The sequence below is a fragment of the Fusarium phalaenopsidis genome, assembly GCF_050370095.1.
Source record: "Fusarium phalaenopsidis strain FUZ10S chromosome Unknown contig_32284, whole genome shotgun sequence".
NCBI lineage: Eukaryota > Fungi > Ascomycota > Sordariomycetes > Hypocreales > Nectriaceae > Fusarium > Fusarium phalaenopsidis.
In genome coordinates this window covers 94,197-114,334 of record NW_028145414.1, presented here as the reverse complement: position 1 = coordinate 114,334, position 20,138 = coordinate 94,197, and the positions used below count along the sequence as shown (strand labels likewise).

The following is a 20,138-nucleotide window of genomic DNA, read 5'->3' as shown; positions in this document are numbered from 1 at the left end:
TTTCGCCGCCCCACTCCGCTCTCATGGTTTACAGATTGAATGACTCCAGAATATGCTACATACATGATAAACGAGCAGAGATAATCAAATACACTGCATCCGAGTAGATCGTCCGACTTCCAAGCCCAGAACGGGTCGTATTCCCAGGCGACATGCCGTATTTTGAGGCCCCAGTAGTCCGAGTCTTTGATTCGGCCGGCGCCGCGACTGGGGCCTAGGCATAGGTCGCCCGCTTCAAGCCGGAAGACAAGCAGGTCTCTATCTGGACAAACATTGGGGCAATAAACTTGTGGTGGGTCGCTCGCGCGGCAGACGATCGGTACCTGGAGGTTGGCTGCCGGTACCTCTGTGGGAGAGCCTCCACTCCTGACGCGGAGCTCCCGCCGGACGACGTGGCGTGACTCTTTGCAAGCCGTCCAGAGACCTCTGTCCGTAAGATACGTAGACTCGGCCATCATCTGGCGCTCAGAGACACTCTCCAACTGACTTAGAGCCCGGCCTGGGGCTGACAGATGGCGGAGCTTTCCCCATGCCCAAGGGCTAGGTAGAATGCCAGTGTCATGAATTTCGCCATGACGGGACCAACTAAGATAAAAAACTTGGACTCTGGGCCGATTAGGGTGAACAGCCAATTTCCAAATCACTTCTCGTAGCTCCCACGGAAGGCGCTGAAAGGAGCCGAAGGATCGAGCCATCATGTATAGAAGGTTCGGCCTGAAGTTGATGCTCGCACTGCTTGTTCCCGCGCGAGAATAGATTGATAACGGACGCATCGCAGAATCCTTGCGGACCTTCGACGCCGCAGTCGGCGGGCTTAAGGCTGGTATGCATAAAAGATATTCAGTGGGAAGAGGAGAGTAAGCGTACACACCAACGTACTTCTATGGAGCTAGCTGCCTTTGTTATTCAGGTAACCATTGTGTGTGCGCTTGCTGGGGGGAAGGGGACGGGGCGGGGGGCAGAGAATAGGAAAGACACGAACTCACGTTAATTCACAATATAGCATTAACGGGCTCTGGCTAGGGTGAGCATCGGACAATGGGCTGGAAGGAGGCTACCACGGCCAGGCATCACTGGGAATCCCTCACGAGAAGAACTTTCCTTAGGGTGAATGGACAGTATTTGGTGGCTGACTGTGCGAAGCGTCGCCTCAAGGATGGAAAGGTAAAGCAACATGGCGCGCTATATCTAGACTCTATTGCACCCTAGGCAAATCTCCTTACAGGAACTCATTTGTCCTCCCACCCTAGATTACGAGCTAACAGGGATTAGGAGGGTTTTTGAAATGAGTAATGTTGCGCCGTTATGGAGCATAGTGAATTCAGATGTGAATAGCGTCGATCATTTGCTCTCACAGGGGACCAGGGCTAGGCGTCGAGGCGTCGAGATGGCCTCGTTAGCCTCAAAACTCGGAAATCTCCTGCTCGCGTGTGTGCTAATTACTTATTTGTCCAACTTCTTGCTTGTACAGTATCGATGCCGAATTCGATTTCAGCCTTACACTCCTCCGCTGTTCATTCAACTCGTACCTGTGTTCGGCCGGATTCAATTCACCAATCCACCGAGATCTTTTTACGCCACGCATGAAGCTACACGTCCCCTCGCCATGTCTCATTCGCGAGCGATACTCGAGCAAGATATCTGGCACGCTGACATAGATGCCCAAGAGCCTACATCGCAGAATGCTATCGCCCTGCATTATGCACGAGCGCAATCAATGTGCCGCTATGCCGGTGAGAGATGACGCTCACTAGACATATGCATCATGTTCACTGATGGGAATCCTCCAAAGCCTTGTCATTAAGCGATATCCAGCACCTGGGCCAAAAGTTTTGGAACTTTCACTTTGATCGTACGCTTGAATTTATCCTTTTTGAAAGGCGATACAGCATGCTAACAATATCAAGTCATCGCCGCCCGAGACATGACGGCGTTCATCATTGCGACCATCCATGTGAACCTCTGCATTGGGACGCTTAGCCCTTTCGTCAAAGACCGCCCTGATCTTTTGCTGAGAAGCTACTGAATTTCGACATCTGCGGCCAGTTCATGCTCACAGAGGTTGGCCACGGCCTGGACGCACGCAATCTGGAGACCAGGGCGACGCTGCAGATCGACGGTTCCTTCGACCTCCACACCCCCAACGCCGGGGCGGCAAAGGCGATGCCTCCGACCACGCCCTATTGTGGAATCCCACGAGTCGCGATTGTGTTTGCTCGCCTAATGGTGAACGGGGATTGTCACGGGGTGAAACCTTTCCTCGTCCCTTTGAGCGACTCCGGGAACATGAGACCAGGGATCACCGCACAGATCTTGCCTACGAGGCCCGGAACCAAGCCCCTGGATCATTCCATCACAACTTTCGAGCACGTTCGCCTACCACCGAGCGCCCTCCTCGGCTCCTGACGGGCATACACGCGTGCCGATCATGAGCTTCAGCACTCAGCAGCGTCCAATCATCGAGGGATGGGTGCAGGGTAAGATCCTTGAATTGTACGCCCATTCGACCATAAAAGCGTTCATGAATGACGCCTATAGCCCGGCCGTGCGGCATTCCCTGGCGACCATTTTCAAATCAACCGTCATCCTGGCCTCGCGTGTTTTAAACGAACTTACGGAGCGATGCGGCTGGCAGGGCCTTTTTGCGTACAGCCAGATCAGCGAGTTAGCATTGACGTTTCAGGGTAACGCCATCGCTGAAGGGGACACCTTGGTCCTCTGCATACGCGCGTCGCTTTGACCTCACCCACCTCGGTGACTGAAGCTGACTATTTCGCTAGGGCTGGTCTCAGAACTTCTCGGGGGGAAATACAGGCTTCCGGAGCCGCAGGATCCGACAACAGTTTTGGCTCGCCGTGAACGGCAAATGATAGAAGCTGCGAGTTCTAAACTCAGAGATATCGGGGGGTATGGCGAGCACAGAGGCCAGGTTTTCAACCAGCATATCCTCCCTCGCCGTCGCCCTATAGCCGAGGCGGTCGGTCACCGCATGGCTTACGAGGCGGCGAAGGAATTGGGGGCCTGTCCGAAAGTTCTCTGCCTATACGAACACATGTGCGTCGGTTCGGACCTCAGGCAGTCTTCGTCCGACGGCCATGCGCTCCAGGTGTCTGACGAGGCCGCTGTCGAGGCATACAACGACGTGCTGGCCGACGTGTTGCGGTCGCTGCCAAATTCTGAAGCGGATGCCTACACTACTGCGCCTATCATGTCGAACAAATCATGGGCCGCTTTTGTCAACAAGATGCAGGCGTTCAAGGGTCCGAGTGATCACACTCGCGGTGCGCAACCTAAGCTCTAGATTGGCCTACAAGTTGCCGGCGGATCAATCAAACATTTCAGACGACTACCCCCCGGGCTTATATGTATAGTTCGGAGCGGTATATGTAGGGTATAGAAGTTGGAGATCTGTCGCAAAGACTAGGAACATAGAAGACCCGGCAAGTAGCAAGCAAAGGCTTTCTAGCGGTAGGATGCGTCCTTGGAAGTCAGGCACTAGGGCCTTTCCTAGAATCTCGATCTCGCCCGTGGCCACATACACCGTATTGATATTTCATGACCCGCCTGTCCTTGGGGTCATCTCGTATCTTTAACTATCGCTTGTTTCTTCCCGTCCTAGTATCTTTCGCAGGCCAAAACCCCAACCATGATATCACGTTGGGGGCGAGAGCCCTAGCTATGCCTAGTGAGCAAGAAGATCAGATCTTAGAGAAAGCTGACGAATGGTAAGAAAACATCGCCGATATACTCTTCCGGATTTTCGCAGACCTGTTCCCAGGTAGACTCCTCCTCGGGCAACCGATGCCAGTCCTCATAGTCGACCTCGATAAAGCGGTACTTTTCCATCTCAAACGTCTTAGGGTCTGGCTAGGCCGCCTGCTGCTACGGAGGCACCCATAGTTTTCGCCTAGTATGATAATTGACAAGCCATATCTTCTCCAACTTGCCGTTTATGGCGCCGCAAACGGCACAAGAGCATAAGAAATTGAGGATATTAGTGCCTAGAAGCTCCGCCAGCCTTGGAAAACAACTGGGATGGTACTCCCAGCCAACATATCGTATCTCGAGACCCCATTCTCCGAAACTTCCAGCTATATCGGTCATCCCTAACGAGGACCGTCGGGGAAGGGTAAGGTCATCAAGCTAAAAAACAAAAAGGTCTTATTCAGGACACATAGTGATTGGCCGGCTCGGCGATAAGACGTCGTTCTTGAGATAAGTAGCGGAAGAGTCCTCAAGCTCTACTGTGGGTATACGCAGAGAAACCAGGTCTTGGGTCCCTCGAGCGCTGCTTGACGCTGATCGGGCTTGTCCAAGATGTACGATCGAGCGGGACTCTCTGCAAGCCTCCCAGAGGCCGGCATCAACAAGATATGTAGATGGATTGCTGTTTGTCTATGCTGCTGCAGCTGACTTGAACTCGTGAGAGAGACCTCGGAAGGGGTTCACGAGCCACCTGGGAGGGAGCAGATGATAGTTTTTCGGCCAAGCGCTGGGGAGAACGCCATATTGATTTTCCTGGTCGCTTCCATGGTAAGCGAGGCGAAGAAAATGGACTCCAGAGACTTCGGGACGAGCGGCTAGTTTCCAAATGTCCTCCCTCAGTTCTTAGGGAAGTCGCGGGAAAGGGGCAAAAGAATTGTCGGGCATCGTGGCGACTAGGATGCTAGGCGCACGAGGAATCCCCACAGCACGAGCAATGCCGCACACAGCTGCAGCCTGCCTGCTCTTCATATCTACCTTCTCTTGCTCCTTCATCGCCAGGTGACAGACGGCGTCTCCCAAGCCCAAAAATAGTTGATCAGTCATCAATAGCCTCGTAGCGACCCGCAAACGGTGAATTATTAATTCTTACATAACGCCCGCTGGATCTCCTGCGAAGTGCCAGATTCGTGGCGCAGTTAGCAGGGGTCAGTTACCCCTGAATGCGTTGGGTTGATACTACATAGCGCGTGAGCGGTGTCAGCAGGAGGGTGGAGGACCTAATACTTGTTGCATGGGATGGAGTATCTAATACGGCATTTAACACTGGTCCCACCCCAAATCACGCTCGCAAGAGAGGTCTAAGCGATGGGGAGAGATGACAGAGACCCATTTGGTTAACTGCTATAGGTAGAATATGATGGAGCCCTGACGAAGGCATGACCAACATGGTAGACGAACAACGCCCGCTCCAGCACCAGCTCAGGCTTCGGGATTAATAAGCCCATAACCTATAACTATTCCAGATCTCTAGTTGCTTAATGATAAAAACTGCCAAGAAATAGCTACAACGAAGCATGCAGCATAAAGGCGGGGGTGGTCTCACATTTGCTGCCACATTCTAGCTCCCTAGCGATCCATTACTTAATAATGAGGCTATATCAAGCAACATCATGTTACCCCTCGTCCAGGGTAAAGTGGCAGCCTCGCCCTCGGCGATAAAATCTTTAGATATTACACTCCTACAGTACCATCTGAACGCATTTGTGAGGACCGCACTGAAATCTCTGGTTTGGGCGAGCGCCGAAGGATGCAGAACAGGATTGCTCAGCGAAACTACCGTTAGTCTCCCTTGCCTAGGCGCGAGACTGAGTATTCTTGCAGAAGCCACTCTCAGGGCTCGAAGGATAATACTTACGGGCGGGGCTGACACACGTGCTCTACCGTAGGTGCGATGTGTAGGGGTCGAAAAGGTGATGCCGACGGGGAGGAGCGTGTCAAAGAGGTCCAGAGGAAACTCAGACTACCTAAGATTGAAAAAACCATTCCTTCTCTTCCTCTCTTCGCCCTCTATCACCTAGAATCAGTTCATTCTGCGCCCAGAGCCAGTTAATGATCCCCTTTTACTCGGCACTGGCGACCAAGTTTTTGTCGACATCACTTCCTCATTCAACTACTCGTCTCATCTCTCATCAGAACCAGACGGCCACCCCCTCGCGTTTCGGGGATGGCCACCCCGGACAGTCCCATCAATGACACATTTCGAAGAGGCGATCACAGTGTTATGCGATGACGGAATGTTACACGAGGATGTTGATGAATTGGCTGCTTGAGCTATACATGTTTTATTTTTAGTTTATGAGCCTTTGATAATTGATAGCTTCGCGGCAGCGTCTCAAGCTATAGCCTCTTGACACCCTCGGCCAGTTTGGCCGGCATTTTCGTTGCTTTAGATGCCATTGTGGCTGCGGTAGGCATGAAAACGGATCTGACCACTACTATAGAGCTAGGGCCCCGGGATATATGCATACTAACCCATATTATGCAGCTAAGCGATACGTCCCCAGCACATCAGGACCGACCGCCAGAGGTTTGACGAATCGATCATATCTCTAGAACTAACCCATTAAACAGCAGCATCTAGTTTATTGGAGAAACAGAACACACCAAACCACACAGCCGAAAAGGGGGATAAGCTGCCACGTGATTCTATTCAGAAGTCTTTGAACGAGGGATCTCACGCACTTTCTCATGAGGTAAATGCAATACAAAATAATAAGAGCAACCGATCAATTGATAGTGAAGAAGATATGACTCTTCATGGGGCTCAAAAGCCTCTTGCTTAAAAGTCTGCGAAGTGATAATGAGGGTAAGGCTCTACGGCCTTCTCCCCCTTTTCTATATACTGTTGGATCGACCCCTCATGTGGCGGCATCTGCCCCGAATTTGCATAAACCCCTGGTACACAGATATCCTAGCCTTAGTCAGATGACTAGAAAACCCCCTCTTCTCTCGAGAGGGGCCGGGAGGAAGATCAAGCAATAACATCATCACTTTTGGCTCCACATCGTGTTGTTTCATATCGTTCTGATCGAGTATGCCGTACGCTATCTAACATATACTATACAAGAAATTGCTCTGTGGCCCAAAACGGCCTAGCACGTTTCCCCCCCAACTCACTAGAGCAGCAGATCCCCTCGATGAAGCACCCTTGCACTTAGACAGCCCGCCTAGGCCTCTGTCGGGGTTTAGACACATCCTATTTATCCCCTCGTCTAAAACCCCAAGTGCGTGTAGTAGAGATGCAGCGTCGGAAGCAGATAAATAGCCCAACACCAGTGGCATAACCTGGTAAGCGGACATTACCCTATTTATCTTGGGGTAGGCCTGAGTGCAAGTTTGTGATCGTCCTCTTGTATTTTATATATGCACAAGTACAGGGGAGTGTGAGTTAGTGCTACTATATTATTATGCATAATGCTATTCTAGATGAAAGGATAGGATAGCATTCATCCTGATATATTAATGGCCTTTTTTGCTGCATTACCTCTTTTACTCTATCCTCGATATCCCAATGGTCCCCGCACTCAAGTCCATCATCTCCATCGCATCCCTTCATCGATATCTGTCTCCATGTCGTCTAACTGCTGGGCCGGTCCTCTATTCTTTTGCGATGAGATAGAAGATATCTAGAGCGAAGATGAGCGCATAATCCCCATGCTTCCTGACGCTCCTCCAACGGGCCTGACGGGACTGCAACTGGTGCTGGATAAGTTGAGCGATGATATCTAGGCATTGCTGCGCACTGCTGTACTGGTTCTCCGGCACGGGGCATACCTCGATTCAAGTTAGCAGCAGTTAGCATCAAGAGCAGAGGATTGACTTTAAGAACAAATCTTATTTGTTTGCAGTTACAAGATAAGGGCGTGGATTCACACTGATAGCTGAGCCAGAAAAACATGCGCTGTTAGATTTCGCCGAGGTTATGGCCTCCAGGGCCGTAAAATACCATCCGGCTCATGGCCTGATTCAGGTAGACAGGAACCCACTGCCCTTGCCACGTGCACAGAATGAATACGAGGAATCGAGGGAGAGCGCGGCGAAGGATGGCAGGGAGTCCTTGGTCGTATCTGAGCCAGTCGGCCGCGAAGATCCTCTAGTCTCTCGGGATATTAAGCCTCTCGATGGAAGAGTCGATTATGTTGGACAGCGTCAGCCAAGGAATAAATCTGCCGGAGATGAAAGGGAGAATGGTCCGGATTAGGTTCTCACGAGTCATCGATAAGTAAGGCTTGTTGTTCTGCCCATTCTATATTCTACCCAAGTTAGTTCCACGGGGTAATTTACGCTTAGGTTAGGCCTTGAGCACGGTAGGTTATGGGCTGAGTATCGACGGTTGGGGTATGGCAAGAGAATAGAAGTGTCGCCTAAGTTCCATAAGTGGGCAAGGGCCATCCCATAGCTAGCAAATACCTATTGAACATTTAGGGTGTTACGTGTGGGTTGACGATCCCAAGATTAAAAGTAGGTCCTTCGGTAGCAGATACTAGACGAGAGCACGAACATAATACGAAGAGACTGATTTAAACCAATGGACCGAATATACGTACCGTCTCATAACGTCCAACCCCCCACAACCGACCACCTGTTTCCACAACAACACTAAGGTCATGCGATCGCGATGATCAATTAATAACCAATAACGGGAAGTCGTATTGATCTGACTTTTTGACTAGTGAAGGTTTAGATGGAATGTATGCTCTGGATCAGCTTGTTTTATCTTAGAAACCCTCATGGCGGTCCTGCGCGGCTGTACGATCTTGAGCATCGCCTCACGAGCTTTCTTGATCGCAGGAACCTTTGCAAACTCAGCGTTACCGTCAAAGACGGCTTTTTTCCTCTTCTTCGGTCTTAATTCTTCATTCTGATGCTTCAATATCGATATTTCCTTCGCCTACATTTCCAATGTGACACTGTCATCCTCACAATGATGCCCCATTTTCCTCATAAGCAGCGACACGGCCGGAGGGATCTCGTAGGTCAAGGAGATCACGTCAAGTGCCCGTTTAAACTGTGTCGTTGAGCGAGGGGTCCTTAGAGGACATTCAGAAGGACTTTCTGCAGGCGCAGGTGGCGTTTTGGGCCTCTCAGGTGTCTCTGTGACCATCGGGTTCATCAGGACTCGGGCCAAGCTGACTGGGTACAATCCTGAGCCTTCCAGCCTGCTATGATGTTGTCTTTGGTGATTGCTTCGATCCGGGCCTTATGATAGTTAACGAGGAAGGTTATCTTGCCAATTGGCGTGAAGTCTGCGATAGACGAGAGGTCAGAAAGATGTCGACGGTACGCTGTCTTCAGAGGACCAAAGACGGCAACATCAAGGGGCTAGAGGACGTAAGAAGAGTGAGGAATAAGGAATAGAAGATAGATATTATTGTCGTAGCACTCGAAGAGGAATTCCTCAGTCATATGACTGCCGTGACCGTCAAAGAATAAGGAGTCGTGGTTCCCGGGGGTCCTTGGGCGTCGTCTCCGGGATAAATACTTTATGTAGCCATTGGAGCGCGATCTGGTTATTCGTCCACCCTTTCTCAGAGCATGCGAAGTTCCAATCTTCAAGGAAGTCGATATTATAAGGGAACCATTGTTGTTGGACTGATCTGCCTTTAAAGATCACTAGGGGCTTCAAGACTCTCCCCGTCGCCGAGATACACTCGAGAATTAAAATCCAAGACCTCGAACCAGGCTGTTTCAAAAGTACTGACTTCTTCTCTGCTCGACCGAGAACTAGACCGTTGAGTCCGATCCCTTCCATCATACCGACTTCGTCCACATTGTAACGATGCTTCTGCTTGATCTTCCTGACGGGCGGCATCATTAGAAGCATAAAGAAGGCCTTAATTAGTTCAGTAGAAGCGCCGTGATGCCGGCCAGAGTCAATCTTATTGCTTTTGAGTGTCCTTACGTCCGGAAAACGCGTCAGAAAACCCTCAAGCCAGTGTTTTCCGACACCATCTTGGAAGCCGTTGCGTACGGCCACCTTCCCGGCGAAGTCTCTGACTTGTAAGTGAGAAACAGGGCAGCCCAGGTCGTGCTGGATAAGAATTCAGTCTCGTAACTTCCTTTCCTGCCGTGCCGTAAGCTTTTGTCGGGCCTCATCATGCTCTTTTCGCGGATTGCAGCCGTGAATTCTTCCCTTGAAGGTGGAACGCGGTGTCCCATCCGCGTCGGCGGCCTTATTCATTGAAATGCCGTCTGCGTACATCTGCAACGCATCTTGCATATTTTGTTCGGTCCACTCAGTCATGGCGAAAACGATGCAAAAGTCGGTTTGGCAATAGCTTCAATATTGGTTGAGAAATCGCGATCTAAAGATGTGGCCTGGTGGTATAGCAAGGTGGAACATGGGTGGTCGGTTATGGGGTGTTGGACGTTAGTCCGCCAACTCGCCAATGCCGGTATTGCGCCAAATGAGACCAGATCCTATCTACGCACAAGCTCAGATACACTTACTACACAGCAAGATATTTACAACTGTATTGCACGGGGCAAAAGAGAACTTACTAGGGGTCAAAGCAATATACACGCCCTTGCTAATCAGCTTAAGAGCGAGGGCTTCTGGAGCCAGATTCGCCTTGATGAGAGCGGCAGAGTTTTAGCAGTATTATTTACACACCCGCAGTTACTGGGATACCTTAAATTATATCCCGAAGTGCTTGTGTTGGACTGTACATGTAAGACCAACAAGTATAAGATGCCTCTTCTTGATATAGTTGGTATTGACGCCTATCAACGATCCTTCTATATTGCCTTTGCATTTCTTAGCGGAGAGGAGGAAGAAGACTTCGTTTGAGCTCTTCAACGGCTGAGATATATATGTGAGCTTCATGGCGCAGCCCTTCCATCTATGATACTTACAGATCGCTGCCTTGCCTGTATGAATGCCGTTTCCTCTTCTTCCTGTTTCCCCGAGTCAGCCTTAATCTGATGCCTGTGGCATATCGATAAAGCTAGCTTAAGTCATTATATGCCCGCATTTACTCGATATAAAAGCAATCCCTAAGGGCATGAAGAGTAGAAGGAGTTCTACGACTTACGGCATGGGATCGTTGCCTCGACAACTGAGGATATCTACAACGAGAGGCTAGAGGCATTAAAGAAGCGTTACCTCCCTATGCATATTGAAGAGGTGGATTATGCCGTGGGGGCCTAGCTAAATCCACATAAAGAAAAGTTTATAAAGGCGTGGGTCTACCAATATCTTCACTTCGAGCAATATGTTACGTCAAGGGCTAAGGGCATTCATCGGCTTATCAAGGGCCATTTGAAAACCTCGCAGGTTGACCTTTTTGAGGCCTGGAGGATCATCAAGCTTGTTCTATCAAACCAGCTTACTGAACTCAGAGCGAACCAAGCCAAACAGCAAATCAGCACACCTCTTGAGTTATCTAGTGTATTATATGGTAATATCCGTGGTTAGATCTCGCATGAAGCCCTACGGAAAGTTGAGGTTCGACGGGAACGGCTACTGACAGAGTATCCTGCATGTACAGAGGTATTTACGAAGACTCTTGGTCTGCCTTGCGCTCATATCCTTCAACCTTTGCTAGTGCGAAGCCTACCCCTTCAACTGCATCATTTCCATTCACATTGGCATCTCCAACGCTCAGGGGCTCCCCAGGTCATCATAGAGCCTCACAAGCAATTCGATCGCCTCGCGGCTCGTTCAACGCTGCCACCAACAAGCACACAACGTGAGCCTTGTGAATTTGAGGCCGTTGAGAAAGCAGCACAATCAAAGGCACCACCGAAGTGTTCGAGATGTGGTGTACAAGGCCACACTAGCAAATCTAAAGCATGCCCCTTACGTTACGAAGAGCTACTGCAGGCTCCTGCCCAAACCTCTACGACGACGCATACAACGACACATACATCTACTCGCTCTGTAACTCGCTCACTGTCTCCATTATCCCCATCAGGAGATTCTGTGGTATCTGAGATTATAGCATACATAACGACACATACAACAACACACACAACAACTCATGTGCTATCTCCACAGGCAACCAGGCCAGCAACTGTCACTGCAGCAGTGCCCGCATTACGACCCGACGACCCCCGTGCTATCTACCAACGATACAGAGAAGCACGAGAGGCCTGGTATTCTACATTGGATCGAGGAGCTGTCAAGACCAATCAACAATACTGGAAGGCCAATGGGCTGCCAACACGCTACTCTAAAACAGAGTATAACTGGTGCCTTGGGGCTGAGAACGAGCGTGTTGAATGGAATGTAGGGATAGAGATGGCAAGGCAGCCTTTCTCAGGGCGGCGGGGCATGCGAGATATCTGGGATGCTGCGGAAAGAGATCTCGAATTACAGCAGGAATAGTACGGAGGTAGGAACCCCGCCCCCAACCAACATTTATGAGAGTGACAGAAACTTGTGGTTTCTATATATCGTTAGAAAGAGAAGGAAACGTTAAATCTCCGAGAATAGTTATGGTGACCTAATGGCTTGATTCAACAATGTTGTAGCTGAGTTCACATGGAGGGTAGAGCAGGCTTAATAGTCACTTATACGATAACCGCAGGAATAACAAAAACAACACGATATTGCATTTATTAGCCTATTCTGCTGTATCACTGCGTTAGATGCTGTTTCTGTAGATGCACACATATCCCATGAGTGCCCAAGGACCTCCAAGCCGTACCTTGCCCCACTCTGACCACGTGATAGCCTCAGTACAAGCGGGGTACGAAAAGTTAGCTCAATGAAGCTATCACAGCCAAAATCACATACAAATTATTTTGAACTGAACAATGGCCACTCTCTTAATTCCACAAGAGGCACAAACCCTCAATGCCTATGATGACAAGAGCTTTATCAAGGAACATCATAGCCATCAAATGCACCCTAATGACCCGACCTGGGTGGCTGTTTTTCCGGCGGAAAAGGCCCGCGGCACCAACTTTGAACCCTTCCACGTAGAGACACGCAACTTCCACATCAACACACCGCCGCCATCGCCGCTGCAGCTATTCCAGCTTTTCCTTCCTATTTCCCTCGTTGAGAGATGGGTCCAATACACTCAAAGCTGGCTCTCGTGGCTCAAGGAAAATAACGTTGTCGATAGCTGGAATCACCCGATGACGAAGAATGCAAGGCTGCGAGCTTAGCAAGGGACCTCTGTTGCAGAAGTATATGTATGGCTTGGAGTGCTAATTTATATGGGTATACATAAGGAAAGGGCCATTAAGAGCCACTGGAGTACTCCAAAGCCGGGGGAACAGCGCCCTTTACACTCCATCATCAAGTTCACGCCCTATTGGAAGTTTCAGATCCTTCACCGCCACCTTCGCCCTTTTGACTACGCCAAGGTCGACGAGACCGCGCCTCTTCCGAAGGTATTCCAAGCCTGTGATGAGTGGTCTGATCATATACAAGCTGTGTCGGCGGAGATCTTCATCCCGGGCTCTCATCTCGCTGTAGATGAGTGTATGATCCGCTTCACGGGCAGGTCTAATGAGACAACAGTCGTCAAAGGCAAGCCTATTCCTCAAGGCTTCAAGATCTGGGTTATCGCACAGCACAGCTTCTTTTTCCGCTGGTTCTGGCACATCACGGGCGCACAATACGGCGCCGTTGATGTTGAGCTTCCTCCCGCAAAGCGCCGCTGCACCCGCTGCACGCAAGGATCGCAGGAGACGCAGGGAGGCTCCTCAGACGAGCCTATCGCCTTGAACTCGACCCAAAGCGTCGTCGTGGCCCTAGCAAATACACTGCCAAAAGCGACATATCACCTCTTCGTCGATAACCTCTTCTCGTCGTCAGATCTCTTCCGCGGCATCCACGAGGAGCTTGTTCACGATCTCCGGGGCGATAAAAGACTCAACACTAGCTACGACTTCAACCAGATCAAGATGATCCCCACGCCTGACAACAAGGTATCATGCCAGGACGCTTTTCTATGTAAATCCCTTACTAATCTATCTTTCCTTTATATCATAAGGTCAACCAAATCGCTTGGAAGGATAACCACCTCGTCCTCTTCTTCACGACTTGTTTTTCCGGCGAGGAACGCGTTGAACGCCGCAGAAAGAAACCCGCCTCCAAGAAGCCCGAGGCACGGCAGATCCGCCGCTTCTTCGGTGATGAAGCCGTCAAGGATATCCTCATTCCTACAGTCGCCGCTGACTATAATGATGAAATGAACCACGTTGATCGGGGCGATCAGTTAAGGTTATATTATGCGTATGATCATCCCTTGCGCCGGGGCCCGTGGCAGGCTCTTTGCTGGACTTTTCTTCTTGACGTTGCACTTGTAAATAGCTATATTATCCAGCCACAGTGGAAGCGATTCACGACTCAGAGAGAGTGGCGAGAGTGCATTTATAACGAGTTATTTAACGCCTACGGCCAGAAAAGTCAGGCAAGGAAGCTCTACCGGTCAGGAGACGAGCGTGGCCTCCAAGACCCCAATTTACAGCGTCAACACGCCAATCGGCAGGTCAATCATGTCAACCGGAAGGTAAAATCAGATTGCATTGCTTGTCAGGGCTTTCGGCAAGGTCAGGTGCGGTCAAAGGGCCAGAAAAGAAGCCCTTTTAAGGAGCTCAACGGCAATCAAAGGAGGCCTCGCAAGCAGACTTGGTTTGGCTGCCGGTTGTGCAATGTCGCTATTTGTAATAGCCAAAGTTGCTGGGACTTCTATCACCATATAATTTAGGTGAGAAATCTTGTACCTCTCATTTGGCGCATTTTAATTGGCTATAGCCCCCCATCGTGACCTGCTTGGAGGTCCTTGGGCACTCATGGGATAGGTTATGATGCCCCCTCTGTGATGAACAGAGGGGTTGCGCAACTCGCCTACCTGATCCCCTGGGTAATTGGTGTTAACCACCGGAAACTATTGACAAGAAGACATCCACATCCTCGCTACCAATGGATCGGAATAGCTATGGATTCGTTAAACAATGGATTTCAACAATATATGCATACTAACTCATACTATGTAGTTAAGCGATGCCTCTTGGGCTATCCCCAACTTACCTTAGGCTCTCGACGCTGCGGCCAGGCTTCGTCAACAACGTGTCTCAATTGTGGCCTTCCCCAAGGGTCACCGGCCTCACCAATTCTCTTTCTCCTTTATATACAACCGATCCCATACATCGGAAGCACAGACTTGGTCACGAATACACAAGCTGTCAAGGCACAATTTATCGCCCCGGCACAGCGCTTCAGCTATGCCGATGACACGGCGATGATCCGGATCGGAAACTCTCTCGAGGAAACAGCAGCTCTAGTGACAATGGACCTGCAAAAGCTTATCCAGTGGGGAGCAGAGAATGGCGTCACCTTTGACCACGCAAAAACAGAAGTTATGCACTTCTCAAGACGACGGAATAAGGATAACCCCCAGTTTACCACAGGGGATCGCGAAGACGGCAAAACCGGCCGTGAGATGGCTAGGACTCTGGCTCGACCGAAAGCTAAGCTTCAAAGCTCATATCGACAAATGGAACTCAAAAGCAAGGGTGGTATCGAACCTCCTGCGGCGGATCGCCAACACACAATGCGGCCCACCCCCAGATGCAACACGAAGAGCCGTTAAGGCATGCGTCGAACCGATTCTGCTGTATGGCTCAGAAGCATGGTACCCCGGACGCGACATCGATGGGAAGCCAACACGATCACAATGCCTACTCGATAAAATGCACAAAACGTATGTTAGTTCACTACGGGCAACCGCACCGATGTGGAGGACAACACCACTCCCGGCGCTATACCGCGAGAGTGGCTTCCCTCCCATTGATATCCTAATCGAAAGCCGCCGACGCTGATTCGCCGCTCGTCTCCAATCGCTCGACTCAGCACATCCGCTGGTCCAATATCTTAAACCCCTAGATCGAGGACGTGCAACGCGACTACAACGAACAGCCGCCCTTCTCCTATAGGCACCTAGACCTCTACTACAACCCCGCACCCCTCCGACATCCTTCCGCCTACCCGACAAGGCAACAGCCGCATCCCAATTCTTAGACTGGCAAGAGAGCCTCCCAAGACGAGACGTAGTCGTCTTCACGGACGGTTCGATACAGGATAACGGCGTGGGGTATGGATTTGTTATCTTCCGGGATGGCAAACTGGTAGGAGCTGGCTGCGAAGGGCTCAAGTCAGCTGAGGTGTATGATGCAGAGGTGCTGGGGGCCCTAGCCAGCCTCAAGAGAGCCCTAGACATCACAACACACCGCGTCCCAATACACGTCTGCCTGGATAATACTTCAGTCATCGATGGCCTTCGCGGCCGACCAGGAGAGTCTTCCCAACACGCCTTCCTCGAATTCCGCGACCTAGCAAAAACACACGGCGCAGTCCACACGCGCTAATGCCCAGGACACATGGGAATCGAGGGAAACGAGGTCGCAGATGCGTATGCGAAGAAAGGCTGCTCTAAGGAACCCCTTGATCTCCCCCTAACCCTCGCCTTTATAAGAAGACAAGCCAAAGCTATGACGCGCGACGAAGTCTCGAAATGGTGGACGAATAACATGTCCGAGGCATACATACTCCTTGGCCTCGAGGCAGATCTAAGGTGCCCTGAAGAATTATCCCTTCCAAGGAGCACCCTAAATCACCTTCTGGCCGCAAGAACACGTCATGGCGACTTCGCGGAGTACCACGAGCGCTCCAACCACGCGGACTCGACGAACAACTGCTCCTGCGGCCGCCGCAAGAACGCATATCACATCTTCTACTGCCGCAAAGTGGCCCCTCACAAACGACTACGGCTGGGACCGACGTCGTTGCAAGCGATCCACAAGGCAATAGGAACTGACTTCTATGACTTCGCAAAGTTGGCAAAAGGCATATCCTCCTTCATGAAAATCTGCCCTCGCCACTGAGCTAGACATGGACCACTATTATCACCCTCTCCCATTTGTATACATACTTCTCGTGCTTGGTCGTCCGACCGCACATTATAGGCTAATGGAAGCTGCTACGCCCTAGCAACTGACAGAAGTCTTTCTAACCCACCTGTTAGGCTCTAGAAGAGCCTCGTTGACACGAAAAGCGAGAATTCGCGATATGCGTCCTGAACAAGGGCATGGCGACGATAAATATGCGGCAAAGCACCGCGACCCTGTATCCCGCGGACGGGTGCGAGGCTTGAAAACTTGTTTCTGCTGAATTGCTAGATAGCTAGGAGGGTCAGATCAAAAGGGGGAAATAACGGCAGGCAGCAAGGAGCGCGATGTATAGGCCCCCGGCTTGTCTTGTTTACCTCTGGGGAGGCAATGTATATACCTTGTAGGTAGCCTGGCGAGGCAGACTGACTGGGCAGTGTTAAGCCTACAGGCTCGGCATGTCGTAAGTCATCGCCGATAGGGGAATAGTGGTGCGAAGAAATTCTATAAAGCTTGGGTTTTCCCTCCTCATTTGCCTGTACCAAACCTTCTTCATCGAGCTCCAAGGACTCTGCTATATCTCGTCGAAATCCAGCGTCCAATCTCGACCTTGCATCCCATTCCAAGTCCGAAATGTCTTCCGACTGCATGCCCGCCATGACGGCGCCCTCTCCCCAGCCTGAGAAGATAATGCAGATGAACGGCACGATGGGCTTTATCTTTGAAATGGGGGCCGAAGGGCTCTACGTGTGGCTGCACCAGCGAAAGAAGAAAACAACAACGGTGGTGGATGGCAAAGTCACCAAAGTGTACGGCGGAGAGCGTAAGTTTTGCACTACGCCAAGGTTTACTTGGACATTCAACGAAACTACTCACCGCTTGTATATGCGTGTGCTAATCACGTGGGGCGTAACAGACAGCTTTGCCGGCCCGGGCGGCGGCGCGGAGCTCGGCGAGACGCCTGAGGATACTATCGTCCGCGAGGTCGCCGAGGAGTACCTAGTTGACACCGCCATTGTCCCTATTGACAACCGCAAGGTACTTGCAGAAGCGGACGATCGCATGGCTGACGGCGGTTTCTGGCGCTGTCACTTTTATCTCCTTCGCAAGCTTAACCCCGAACAGCAGCCGCAGGTATGTAACATCGAATACCGGAGACCTCTTGCGCGTGTTTTCGACTTAGAAAGAGAGCCTTTTGCCAATGTGTTTGTTCTTTTTAGATTGCCGAGTCGGAGAGGGAAAAGGCTACCCACGTGGAACAGTTCAAATGGTCGGAAATATTCCGTGCTATCGAAGCGGCGGCCCCGGATGGCGAAACGGACCGCATCAAGACCACTATCGAGGGGAAGGATGGGCCGCGGGAAGTGTATTTTTTCCTTTCCCTCATGAACCTCGTCCGCGAGCGTCATGACCTTAAGGATGAGAGACACATCCTGCACGCGTACAAAAAGGCCGGCGCGCCTCTGGAGCCTCTGGAGGAGTAGAGCCGCGTCTTTGGGCCGTGACTGTTTCAGGCGATGCGCTTCGGGGTTTACTATGTAGCGTTGGCCGGTATAGTTGTCTAGTAGATCCACAAGCCTTTACAGGCTCCAGCGCTCATCATAAAATCAACTTTGAGGTCAAAGTTGATTTGTTTGATTTGATTGGCTCGTCTCAATCAATTGTATGGGAGGCCTATATATTGGGTATGTGAAGGTATTACGCCGGATCCAAAGCCTCAATTACCGACCCAACTGCCCAGCTTTACCCCGCCGTGTCGGACCCAGTTCCTTAGACAATGAACTCGCTCCAGCGTGTCTGCGCCCATTGCGAGCCTTTGCGATGTTAGTGTCAGCTTGGCTAGGCTGAACTGCCTCTCACAGTCGGTTGCCATAGCCGGAATGGCAAAGACATCCAAGGCAAGGCTGCTTAGCACCGGGAATGAAGGCTTGTGGTCCCTCCACCATTGGATTGGCTCTTGCGCATCTTGTGGCTCAAGACGGAGGTATTTGTCCATCTCGCTAACACTGCTGCTCGTTGCAAACGCCTTTTTCGTTCTGCTGTTGATCCATTGCGTGTAGTGATCATCCTCTTTACCCCTGTTCGTTAATGACGAAGCAGGCTTTGACTGTAAGTCGTCCGTCCGCTGGTTCGATTGATACCACCGCGCGAAGTAGCCCTTTATGCCCGCCTTCGCATCGCGAACCCAGGCCAATTGCTCCTCAGTGGCCCAAGTAGCCTCCAACCAGCTGATGCCGAATCTCGGATGAAGGATGGCTGCTGCCGCAAACAAGGGAGATTCTCCGAGCTTACTGTAGTACTCATCCAGCTTCTTCCAGCCGTTGTTGATCGATGCCCGAATATATGCTCGGTGGTCTGCTGGTAATGAGCTCTTCTGGGAAATCTTAGACGCCGGTGGCTTGTCAAACGCCGCATACTCAGCCTGAGAATGGTCCGGCAAGGCAGCTACCGTGAAAGTTGGCGCTTGACTTCGCTGTTGGGATACATAGACCTCTTCCCCATCGAAGCGAGCAGGGCGACGGCGGGAACGGGCCGACCGGATGTTAGTCCCCCTCAGAGGCGCAGACGCTCTCCCAATTAGTTCGGGATGATTTAGATTCGTCGCCCTTATTGTTTCGGTCGTGAACTCATTGTAGAAGCCTTTCCAGTCTCCAAAATGCTCGAGCAAATATTCCATTCCTGCTAGAACTTCCCACAGGCGCCCATGGCTGTCGCCTTTACCCCAGCCTTGGGTTCGCATCGTCTGATGATATAGAGGCGTAAGTACCTCGTTGACCTCACCAAGCACGCGCCAATCCTCGTTGGATAAGATGTCATCAGCAGGGATACGTTTTTCTTCGTCTTTCTCGCCTTCGAGTGCAAAGATGTAGGCCCTGATGTCAGTCTGCTTCCGCAAAGCCCTCTCTATCATCATATAAGTAGAATTCCACCGCGTCTCATTGTTCAAGATGACCTCAAGCTCGGCGGTTGATTCCTCGCAAAGATGGTATCCTTCGTCCTCCTGCTCGTGAGCGATGCGCTTGAAATATTCGCTGCGCTGAGGTGAGGATCTGATGAACTTGACGATATTATGCAGCTTCCCAATTGGGCCCTTCGAACGCCAATGGCGAAGATCCTGCTCTTGAAGGCCTCTCATGCCGTTGATATCTGACTCTAGCTCGAAAGATTCGGCGTCTTTACCGAAAAGAAACGCGCGGGCGACAAGGTTAAGAACGTGGCCGTAGCAACGCATGCGACGGGCCTTGATATCAGCAGGCCGAATCGAAGGGTCGATCTGCCGGTAGAAGAGAGACATGTATCGTTCGCGGTCACGTTGTCAGAGATGACAGTGCCAACCTGTCCTCTGATATCCCACAGTTGAACGATTTCGAACAGTGTCTCGGCAAGATTCTCACCACTGCGAATACCTAGCTGACGGCGTAGAGCGAGCAGCCTGGATTGTTGGTCCCCGAATTTGTCGATGAAGTGTGCAAAAACTGCTATTATCGCAAGACGATTCGGCGATGTCCAGAGATCAAAGCTGATGT

At 51.0% G+C, this 20,138-nt stretch overlaps 3 protein-coding genes across 3 annotated transcripts; 2 read left to right on the top strand and 1 right to left on the bottom strand.

Annotated features, from left to right (window-relative positions):
• Window positions 1-12,525: 12,525 nt before the first annotated feature.
• Window positions 12,526-15,317, top strand: LRP88_02038 (uncharacterized protein; the record flags this gene model as incomplete). Its single annotated transcript, XM_083238709.1, has 4 exons — window positions 12,526-12,831; window positions 13,039-13,650; window positions 13,716-13,922; window positions 14,940-15,317. The coding sequence occupies 4 exons, from the start codon at window positions 12,526-12,528 to the stop codon at window positions 15,315-15,317; spliced, it is 1,503 nt and encodes a 500-aa protein (XP_083105304.1).
• Window positions 15,318-17,268: 1,951 nt separating this feature from the next.
• On the top strand, window positions 17,269-18,095 carry LRP88_02037 (NUDIX hydrolase; the record flags this gene model as incomplete). Its single annotated transcript, XM_083238708.1, has 3 exons — window positions 17,269-17,434; window positions 17,528-17,745; window positions 17,832-18,095. 3 exons carry the CDS (start codon window positions 17,269-17,271, stop codon window positions 18,093-18,095), a joined length of 648 nt encoding a protein of 215 aa, XP_083105303.1.
• A 233-nt stretch (window positions 18,096-18,328) lies between these two features.
• Window positions 18,329-19,906, bottom strand: LRP88_02036 (hAT family dimerization domain-containing protein; the record flags this gene model as incomplete). Its single annotated transcript, XM_083238707.1, has 1 exon — window positions 18,329-19,906. The coding sequence occupies one exon, from the start codon at window positions 19,904-19,906 to the stop codon at window positions 18,329-18,331; it is 1,578 nt and encodes a 525-aa protein (XP_083105302.1).
• Between the last annotated feature and the right edge of the window lie 232 nt (window positions 19,907-20,138).